Raw genomic sequence first — 11273 nt, 5'->3', positions numbered from 1 at the left:
TGCCGTCAGCATTCAGCAAATACGCATATCATTTAAACAAACCTTGAAATGACTAATGAACATTTAATTTCACAAACTTAGTCGAATCAGTCGAATCCAGCTGTGAGATCTTGTGAAGTGTGCATTTGTATATTGCCTGATCGTGTGTGACAGTCGATACAGTCGATCCGTGCGAATTGAATCCGGACAGGAGGAGAGTTCAGCTTCACTGGAGACGCGTGATCAACTTTAAACTCGTTATTTCAAACTATGCTGATTTATGCATTTGCGCACTGTCATATTCATGTCATTTTTACTGCGTGCTGCATGTAAAATGAGTGTTACCTTGGCTTTAGTTATCAGGAAGTTGTCATCTAAAGTATAAGTATGTTTATTTTACACATTTATTTTTAATATAATTCATTTTCAAATAATTTCAAGTTTCTCAAACATGAATTAAAATAAATAAAAATTATAAATAAAATAAAAAATATACTTAAAAAGTATAAATACTTAACTAAAATCAAAGTCTGAAGCTAAAAAATCGTTCAACCCATACCTTTCTGGATTGCTCCAGGACTGATTTCATGTATTTTTATATTCCAATCTCAACACTCACTGCACTCTCCCAGCTTTTGTAGGTGCAAAGACCTATTTCTTATATTAAATGTTACTCAGTGTCTGCACTCTAAAATTCTCTTTATTTAAACAGGAGATAAATACAAAGACCACCTGAAGAAAAAAGCATTACCTTAAATCTCGCTACCAATGGTGATTAAATCTAAAGATCAGTTAGCTCATCACATCAAACCGTTCAAATTATTATTAATGAACTGATTCTTTCATTGTACACAGGCCACCGTTGCCACAGTGTGTTCAAGATATTTTATTTATTATTGTAATTTATACACTTTTCTCAAAATTAAAATGTACATACATGTAAATATCAAATTACTTACCATTTACTTCAAATAAAGTAGATATTTATCCAGAAATAGAAGATCTGCAGTCACCTCAGAAATAACTCCGCTTGGTCAACAGAGGGCGCGCGCGGGAAAGAAAATGAGGGAAAAGGGAAAACGCGTCATCACGAGAGGCGTGTCCTTTAAGGTACAGTAGGACGTAGGCGATCAGCTGAGTAAACATTTGCGCAGGTCTATTCGTCTCTCTCTATTAAATACTGTAATAATAATTATAATATTTATAATAATTAAATTAATTATGGCGATATGTAAATCTTAATTATGTTGTCTTCATTTAAAATGTAATGATGTTCTCTTTATTAAAAATGTATTTTTTTATGTTACTAGAATGAATTGGTTACTGAAATGTTCTGATATAGCCTACAGTAACAGAGGGAAATTTAATGTGAGCCAGTGATTTTAATAGCAACAGCATGGTGAACAAATATGAGCTGGTCACTTGCATGATTTAATATGAAGCGTCCGTAACGGTCACGTCCGTAACGCATAATTAAGGTTGTTTAGAGCAAGTAAGTGAGATGAATTGTCCATCATAATTAGCACGGACATATTTTGGCTTTGTATATGAAGTTTGACATTATTTCTATTAATATTTATTATACAGTATAATACAGTATATTGATCACTGTTATGAGCATGAATCATTGTGAATAAGAAACTTACAAAATATTAATTAATAAAGTTAATTCACTGTAGACATAAAATAAAGTAAAATTAATTAATTGTAGTCAGTCTTTACTTTTTACATGTTATTAAATATTGTAAAGATGAAATTATCAAATGTAAAAGCTAATGTAAAACATCAATCAAGGCGAAACAAACATGCAAAACATCAAATAAACTAGTACAAATGTGATTAATTAGATTTTTTTTTTCTTTTTCTCTTTCTATTCTGCAAAGACTGCCTCTGCAAAGTGATACCTCCCTCTGTTGTCTACTTTTGGGTTGAAAGTCTCAATCACTTGGTCAGATGTCACCCAAGCTTTATCTTCCATCACAGGTAAGATGTACACTAATCCAGCTCTGTCATTCCTTCTTAAGAACCTTATTTCCAGTGCCTCCTGCTCTCGGTTATTAACAAGTCCGACAAACTGCCTGAATGATTTGTTTGCCTTGAATTGGACCAAGACACAGTCTCCAGTTTTGATGTTCTTTGCAGCTGTTGACTGATGCTCAGAGGACTGGTGTTCGGGACTTTCAGCAGATGTGATTTCCGAGAGCAGAAATGTATGGACACCGGACTGTTCTGCCTCGGAGTAGATTTTGTGACGCACTTTTCCCCAGGAGACTGGCTCCATGTGATGTACTGATTGAGTGCCTGGAACAGCTGAGGTAATGGCCCATCTCTCATTTAGCTTATGATGCTGTATAAAATCTGCAATTTCGTTGGATGTAATGAGTTTGATGTTGATGTTTGGGCAACTCTTCCTTGCAGAAGCTACAAATGAAGCAGCATCTGTCACAAGGACTGCCTGTCTGCAGAGGACATCAGTGTTAACTGCACGCTTCACTGTTGCTCCTACACCGTCCACTGCACCTTTGCCGTGGCTTGTGGCAAAGAAGTGCCACTGTACTCTTAAAGCTGGAAACAGCTCCTTGAATGTAGTTGACATGAAACACCAGATGAACTTGTTCTTAAACTGAGAAGCAGCTCCATCACTAAATATGTTAATCTCTTTCATTGCAGGATGTTTCATTTTAATGTCCTCCACAATCTTGGAGAGGAAGGTTGCCACAGACCTCTTGTCGTGTTCCAGGCTGTCACTCACTATGGCATATGACTCAGGATCTCCATCAGACCACAGGACTGAGGAAAACACTGTGACCTGCTTCTGATGCCAGTGTGCTGACTGGATCTGGTCTTGGTAGGCAGCGGTGTAATTTTCGGCAAAATCTACCTGCAGCACCACAGTTTCCTGGTCTGTTTTTGCCTGCAGTTTTTTGGCCTGGAAAAATCCACTTTGCTGTTTTTTAACAAAACAGTGATGCACAAATTTTGTAGCCGCTGTCTTGAGAAAATTAAGTACATCACCTAGTGTGCCACTCTTTTGGACCTTATTTGGCAGCCCTTCTGTTGTTTCCCATGCGTACCAGGTCACCTTAATTTGGTTATCTTCTTCTGGGATGTTACAGAGGGTACGCATTTCCAAGAGCTTGCCATTCCTGCATTCAGCACACTGTCCTAACATGCAGAGGGGACTATCTGGATTGCAGGCCACAGCTTCAACAAAATCCTGTGTGCTCTGGAATGCCCGCCTTGGGATGACATGTTGCAGACAGTCCAGGGCTAACTTAATATTTTCGTGATATCGGCAAAGACACACATTTCTTGGAGTGTCTGAAGACCGGAGCACATGAGATGGTCGAAGCTCAGCAAATTTAGATTTTCCAATTATAGAATCTGGATGTTCATTTTTGAAGTAGCGGTAGGCCTCTAGAATAGACATTGTTAAATGCCGTTTCTGGATTTTCTTTTTCACTCCTCCCTCTCTGACTGTGACCACATCCCTCATTCCTGGTGCTTGCCTAGAGATGTCATCTCTCTCATAGAATTCCCTGACATGATCATATGTAGTAGTGGTGGCGGTCACATGATTCATTTTCTTCTTCTCTGGAAGAAGGCACAGTGATGTTGCAATCTTTTTTATAACTGTACATTTTTTTCGAGGGCTGCTAGGTAAAGCTCGGAGTGCTCGTTTTAGTGCCTTGCCTAGAGACTGTCTTGTTTTAAATGGTGAATTCTGTGGTGACTCCTGAAGTAAAGCAGGAACCTGTGACCTCTTCAGCAAACGCCTTTTCCTCTGTCTTTCTCTAGCAAGCTCCCTGACTCTCTCTGCCTCTTGATTTGATTGTGTTTCTTTCTTTCTTAGTCTTTCTGCTTTTTTTCTTTTCTTCTCCTTTTCCTTGAAATTTTCATTATTCCTCTTCCTCTCTCTGAATTCCCTTTGTCTTTCAGCATTAGTTTTTGCCATTGCGCTATAGGATGAGAGTTGTATAGTATAAATACATTTTGTTGTTGTTTCTTTGTTGGTTATTGTATATCGTTTTATTGGTTGTTGTATTATATTAATTACTTTTATTAGCATTGAATAAAAAAAATAAAAAAAATTGTTAAAACTGAACTGATTCTTTCATTGTACACAGGCCACCGTGGCCACAAGATATTTTAGATATTTTATTTATTATTGTAACTTATACACTTTTCTCAAAATTAAAATGCACATACATGTAAATATCAAATTACTTACCATTTACTTCAAATAAAGTAGATATTTATCCAGAAATAGAAGATCTGCAGTCACCTCAGAAATAACTCCGCTTGGTCAACAGAGGGCGCGCGCGGGAAAGAAAATGAGGGAAAAGGGAAAACGCGTCATCACGAGAGGCGTGTCCTTTAAGGTACAGTACGATCAGCTGGATCAGCTGAGTAAACATTTGCGCACGTCTATTCTTCTCTCTATTAAATACTGTAATAATATTTATAATTTTTATAATTAAATTCATTATGGCGATATGTAAATCTTAATTATGTTGTCTTTATTAAAAATGTAATGATGTTCTCTTTATTAAAAATGAATTTAATGTTTTTTTTTTATGTTACTAGCATGAATTGGTTACTGAAATGTTCTGATATAGCCTACAGTAACAGAGGTAAATTTAATGTGAGCCAGTGATTTTAATAGCAACAGCATGGTGAACAAATATGAGCTGGTCACTTGCATGATTTAATATGAAGCGTCCGTAACGGTCACGTCCGTAACGCATAATTAAGGTTGTTTAGAGCAAGTAAGTGAGATGAATTGTCCATCATAATTAGCACGGACATATTTTGGCTTTGTACATGAAGTTTGACATTATTTCTATTAATATTTATTATACAGTATAAACTTTATATTTAAATCGTTACGGACGTGACACAGCACTGAAGCGTCATGACTTCCTAAATATATCGCTTATAAATTTACAAGGCGGTGCTGTCATAACAAAGTGAGTGTATTTATTTCTCATGCATGCCCCCATCTTTCTGCAAAATGATTACTGTTAACATAAAGTATAAAAAAAGGGAGTCTTTGATCCCTCTTTTGAAAGCATGAAATATGGTTGACTGAAAATTTAACTTTTCTATCTGTGCAAACCTCATATGTGGTGAATAAACAAAGCAATTTCCTTAAAATTTCCCTGACAGCACATCAATACAATAAAATACAGACCTTAAAGGACAACTTTGAAAGGGTTTTGTTATTTTGGTAAAAAAAAAAATTTTTCATGGCAAGGTTGACATTTGCATGGAATTGCTCAGCATCAAAACTGTGTAACATTATGGAATAAAATGTCGACCAATAAAGAGGTAATAATGACTGTCAAAAACCTACCCGTACCACTCAAATTAGAAAACATTATTATAAACTAACCGTTGTGAATTGGGCTAAAGTAAGGCGATAGTTTCGAACAATGGCTGGTTATGTACTTGCTCAAATATTGATTTCAGATCATTTTTGACCAAAAAAAAGTTACGGACTGCAGCTTTAAATAAAGAGCATTTTAGAGTGCAGACCTTGAGTAACGTTTAATGTATTTTTATATGAAATAAAAAAAAAATTCAGTGTGGTACAATTTTTCAAGGCACTTCAGTGTCTATAACTTTGTATCTTTTTGAGCATTATCAACTCTGGATGATGGATAGTAAAGCCCAAAGGGTCTTCTTTCCAAAGACACCTTTTTTGTGTGTGTAGCACACTGTTGTCAGGAACTGTTACCATTTTAAGTTAGGTAGGTCATTTTCAGCATCCCAAAATGGGGGGTGCAGGTTGACAGGTTAATTGAAATGCTTTTGTCATTTAAAATAAAATTTAATATTTTTGTGAGAGAGATTATTTTATTTTAACATAACTTCTTGTACTGAAACCGATATCTTGTGCACTAAAAATGTCTCAATGTAGATTTTGGTGAGCTTAATAGGTACATTTACCCTATTTGTTCTGTTGTGCTTGTAATTTGCTTCTTTTTCTTAATTTTAATAACAAAAATAAAATAAAAATAGCTATATCGAGGTACACATCGTTATCGTGAAATAAAATTTCTCATAACGTAAAATAAGATTTTGGTCATATCACCCACCCCTAACTGACAGTTTTTAACCCAAAAAGCAAATTATGCTCCCTTCGAACTGGTTTTCTTTAAAATACAAATCTTTGTAATCCCAGGCTATCTGTAATCAGAAGCACATTTATAACTGGAATATAATTTAATTTCATTCACATGTGTTTCATAAACATAATCCTTTCTGGATTACAATCCGCCATCAAAATGATACATTTAATTATTCTGGCTGCTGTGAGAAAAGGCTATAAACGATCCGCCACCTGCAGGATCCTCACATGCGATAGCCTAGTAGCCGGGACAACTTCTTTATGTTTACAGACGTGATGTAATGATGCAGCGGCATGCTCGAATTTCCCGCGAAAACCTACCCGTACCACTCAAATTAGAAAACATTATTATAAACTAACCGTTGTGAATTGGGCTAAAGTAAGGCGATAGTTTCGAACAATGGCTGGTTATGTACTTGCTCAAATATTGATTTCAGATCATTTTTGACCAAAAAAAAGTTACGGACTGCAGCTTTAAATAAAGAGCATTTTAGAGTGCAGACCTTGAGTAACGTTTAATGTATTTTTATATGAAATAAAAAAAAAATTCAGTGTGGTACAATTTTTCAAGGCACTTCAGTGTCTATAACTTTGTATCTTTTTGAGCATTATCAACTCTGGATGATGGATAGTAAAGCCCAAAGGGTCTTCTTTCCAAAGACACCTTTTTTGTGTGTGTAGCACACTGTTGTCAGGAACTGTTACCATTTTAAGTTAGGTAGGTCATTTTCAGCATCCCAAAATGGGGGGTGCAGGTTGACAGGTTAATTGAAATGCTTTTGTCATTTAAAATAAAATTTAATATTTTTGTGAGAGAGATTATTTTATTTTAACATAACTTCTTGTACTGAAACCGATATCTTGTGCACTAAAAATGTCTCAATGTAGATTTTGGTGAGCTTAATAGGTACATTTACCCTATTTGTTCTGTTGTGCTTGTAATTTGCTTCTTTTTCTTAATTTTAATAACAAAAATAAAATAAAAATAGCTATATCGAGGTACACATCGTTATCGTGAAATAAAATTTCTCATAACGTAAAATAAGATTTTGGTCATATCACCCACCCCTAACTGACAGTTAAAGAGGTCATATGATGTGGCTAAAAAGAACATTATTTTGTGTATGTGGTGTAATGCAATGTGTTTACGCAGTTTAAGGTTCAAAAAACACATTATTTTCCACATACTGTACATTTTTGTTGCTACTCGACGCCCCGCCTTTCTAAAACGTGTTAATTTTTACAAAGCTCATCGTTCTGAAAAGCGCGGTGTGCTGTGATTGGCCAGCTATCCAGCGCGTTGTGATTGGCCGAATACCTCAAGCGTGTGACGGAAATGTTAGGCCCTTTACCAAGTTCATGAAACTTTCATCCGTAAAATGCGCTGCACACACTCCAATATTTGGGTTGTACTGTTCTGGAACAGTGTTGTAAATAAAACTTTACCACTGATTTCTAGTTGTGTCCTCTATCGGAAGGCAAAACAAAGTAGTTTGGCTTTCGCAACGAAACACACAGCGTCTCCACGACATGGCGGCAGTGGCAACAATACTACAGAGAGAATAAAAGTTATGCCTTCTTTCTTTGCGTATACATTTGGGCGGTGTTATGCAAATCTTCCCACACAGTGAAGTAGATATGTGGGGGCGTGTTTAAACGAGGCGTTTTAGGAAGGCGTGGCTCAGTAGGCCTGTCACGATATCAACTTTTTGTTGTGTGATATATTGCGCCAGAAATAATTGCGATAAGCGATATTATTGTCATTTTAAAGACCATTTTATGCCACTGAATATATAATCATAATGTAACAGCATAATAATGCAAGAAGGCCTACACACTTCCAAATGACAACAAACTTTACATTTTTAAGAATATTTAGATCATGGAAATTAAGTATCAAAATATTAGATACCTTAAAAATCCTGAATAAATAGTAAATAAACATTTTCTAACTATAAAGAATATCTCTTTGGGTTTGAGACTTTAATCTTTGCGATTTTTTATGCATCTTCTATATGCACGAACAGCTTTTAACACTCCAAAAACAAAGGAAAATATGAAATCGCATCATATGACCCCTTTAATTCATAGAGAAACATCTAACAAACAGCTGGAGGTGAAGACTGTCACACCAAACATAAATGGACAACCAAAGGGACACACATACAGGCATCTAAATCTGAATGATTTTGTTATCTGTAGAGCAAATACTGCCATTTTTCATCTCAAAATACAGTCAAACAGACTATAAGTATATGAATATGAACCACTCCCAACTGAAATGCGTAGGCCTATAAGAGAAACACATCAAATGAGGCTTTCCTCTCCAAAGACAGATAATGGTGCAAGCAATAACAGTCAGTAGTCAGCTGAGATGAGTCTAGCTTCAGCAAACCTCTAAGCTTATCATCTTGCAACCAAAACTTCCAACAGGAAATGATTACTCACCCACAACTTCATTACTCATACAGATATTATTTTGTAACCTCTTTGCGTGCACATAAAAGGACATAGCAAACTTACAAATGAGATTCATTACCGCATAAACTTAAACAAAAATTAAGGTTTACACTACTTTCCATCAATATGATGGAAGTTGGGAGAAGTATTTTGACAAGCACAATATCCTTACGTCAACAATTCTTTATATAAACATTGATAGGTTTTGTTTACATGCTGTAAGAACGTATTAATATGTAACTGCAAGTGTTTAAAGGAGCAAATCATAATGTTGTCCATTAAACTGAAAGTTAGGCAACAGAAAATCAAAGCAGACCTCTGATGGTCATGAAGTGCATGTACCCAACAGATGGTGCCAATTGTCGGTTGTGAGACATGAACTTATTTTTTCTCGTTAACTCTAATGCAGAAAGACAGAAAGAAAAAGACTGCAGATTTGACTCACCGAATGGTTTATTCCCCACATGAGAACACTGAGCAGAGGGTCGCTGGCACGAAACAGCTTCACTTTCTGAGCCACGAAGTGTTTCTTCTTCGTTTTTGTTTTGCTCGCAAACGATGAGACAGTGTTACCAGCCGAGGCCATTGTTTGTTGTATAACAATAAATTAACTATCACACAGTGACAAGTGTTTTAAGCTAGTGGTGTCCTAACTGTCTCTTAGTAAAATATCATTTGGCATAACGTTCAGTTAGCTAACCGCAGCCAGCTAGCTGTACCAACTCAACTATAAGCTCACTAGACAGATCAATATCTCGCCAAATGTGCTAAAACAGTCTGCTGTTACATATAACATTAAAGTTCAGACCAAAAAGCCGTATTATTTTTAAGTTCTCGTCCGTAAACTGCAAAAGCTCCTTAAGATTTCATTAGTAAGCCTTCCTTACTTGCTAACTAGCTAGCCTGCCAAGCCAGTCTCCCCTCTGGAGCTTTTTAAACACTTCGCTTAAAGAAAAGAAAAAACAAAATACTGGCCGATACCACTGAAAATAAAGAATAAAATGCTTAGCTAGCCTGCCAAGCCAGTCTCCCCTCTGGAGCTTTTTAAACACTTCGCTTAAAGAAAAAATAAACAAAATACTGGCCGATACCACTGAAAATAAAGAATAAAATGCAATTTGACCGGCGTCAGTTTAATTTAAAGAAAAATAAGAGGGTGGAGAGACATCCACTGCGGCGCTGCTGCGTTAGCATGCTAACTCACCCCAGTCAGGCTAAGCCATCAACCCTTCAAATATGTCTCAAGCAAAATCCCACTCCCACTTTCTTTCTTTGTCGTTTGTCTGCCCCGAAAAGTTGTTTATTTTTAGACGAAGCCAGTATTCCGAGTGTGGAACGTGTCCGAGTCTGAATTCGATGTGAATTTTGTCAGCTATATTGCTTGAAGTTGGCGTATCCGGCTCATCCGCACTGCTCGACTGACGGACTGACAGCTACACACGCGCGAGCGCACGCACGCACGCACCAACACAAACACACACACACACACACACTTTGATTTATAACTCAAATATTTATTTTCATTGAGGCCAATCTAGATTCAGAGAAAATATAAATAAATGGCTAGAAAAGCTGAACACAAACAAAATTTGATTTGGCACAAAGGCAAAAAGAACTACAGACAGACAGACAGACAGACAGATAGACAGATAGACAGATAGATAGATAGCTAGATAGATAGATAGATAGACAGAGGTGCATTTTAATTGTACTTGAGGAATGGATTAATTCACCAAAAGTCCATGGTGCCTCTGTATGGCGCTCCCTGTTACACGGAGTGGGTGGGTTCCACTCTCCATGAGTCTGGACATGATTCTCATCTGAAGGTCCAGGTCTGCTCCAATGACAGTTCATACCATCTTAGATGGAGGAAATTCAAGATGATACTGACACATTTTTCCCCAACCTTGTCAACAAAATAGACTAATTGCTTCAACTCGCAACACTAATTATATTTTCAAATAGCTTAATTTATTAAATAAAATATTGTATTCAATTATAGTTAAATAATTATATAAATATGCATTTATTTAATGAATAGTACTTTCGGACTTTTAGAACAACAAATAAGACATTGATTAAACTGATTGTCACAGGTCTCATTTCACTGCATATTTCATGTTTTATGGGGATGGCATTAATTGTACTACTGCTGTTTGTGTTACTAGTTAGGTACTAGAAAAGATTCTGTAATTTTAGACTTACTCAATTTTTCAGATGTTTTTCTGTTAATTTATTGAATGATTATTATTATCATTATAAAAAAAATGTTATTAAACCTAACCCAACTTTTGGGTTAAAAAATTAATTAAAAAATTTAACCCAACAGCTGGGTTAGTCCATATTTGGCCCAAAGTTGGGTTGAAACAACCCAGCATTTTTTAGAGTGCATATATATACATATATGTATATATAAAAGACATAGCATATTTTAAACAAATAAATAAAAAAATGACCAAGTATGTGTCGGAGTTATTCTTGCCCCACCTACAGGTGAAATTGTAAATGACATCTGTCACCTAGCAACAGCTGCATGCTAAAAACCCAAACTGCTGTTTGTGTTACTAGTTAGGTACTAGAAAAGATTCTGTCATTTCAGACTTACTCAATTTTTCAGATGTTTTTCTGTTAATTTATTGAATGATTATTATTATCATTATAAAAAAAATGTTATTAAACACTTGCTTAGGGAATACAAAAG

At 35.9% G+C, this 11273-nt stretch overlaps 1 protein-coding gene and 1 long non-coding RNA gene across 2 annotated transcripts in view; one reads left to right on the top strand and one right to left on the bottom strand.

The window, feature by feature from the left end:
- Positions 1–9557, bottom strand: part of LOC107741799 (phosphatidylinositol 5-phosphate 4-kinase type-2 alpha-like) — a 40523-nt gene extending 30966 nt beyond the window's left edge. The window contains exon 1 of the mRNA XM_016554586.1: positions 9018–9557. Within this exon, the coding sequence (XP_016410072.1) occupies positions 9018–9158 (141 nt within the window). The 5' untranslated portion in view covers positions 9159–9557. The remainder of the gene's footprint in view (positions 1–9017) is intronic.
- On the top strand, positions 1850–2962 carry LOC107741893 (uncharacterized). The gene is made up of 3 exons (XR_001640251.1): positions 1850–1962; positions 2122–2294; positions 2398–2962. It is a non-coding gene; the product is annotated as an uncharacterized LOC107741893 (long non-coding RNA).
- Positions 9558–11273: the final 1716 nt, after the last annotated feature.

This window comes from Sinocyclocheilus rhinocerous, unplaced genomic scaffold (assembly GCF_001515625.1).
Source record: "Sinocyclocheilus rhinocerous isolate Xijiao unplaced genomic scaffold, SAMN03320098_v1.1 scaffold100, whole genome shotgun sequence".
In the NCBI taxonomy this organism is placed as follows: Eukaryota; Metazoa; Chordata; class Actinopteri; order Cypriniformes; family Cyprinidae; genus Sinocyclocheilus; species Sinocyclocheilus rhinocerous.
The sequence above is the reverse complement of the archived record's forward strand: the minus strand, read 5'-3'. Positions and strand labels throughout refer to the sequence as shown.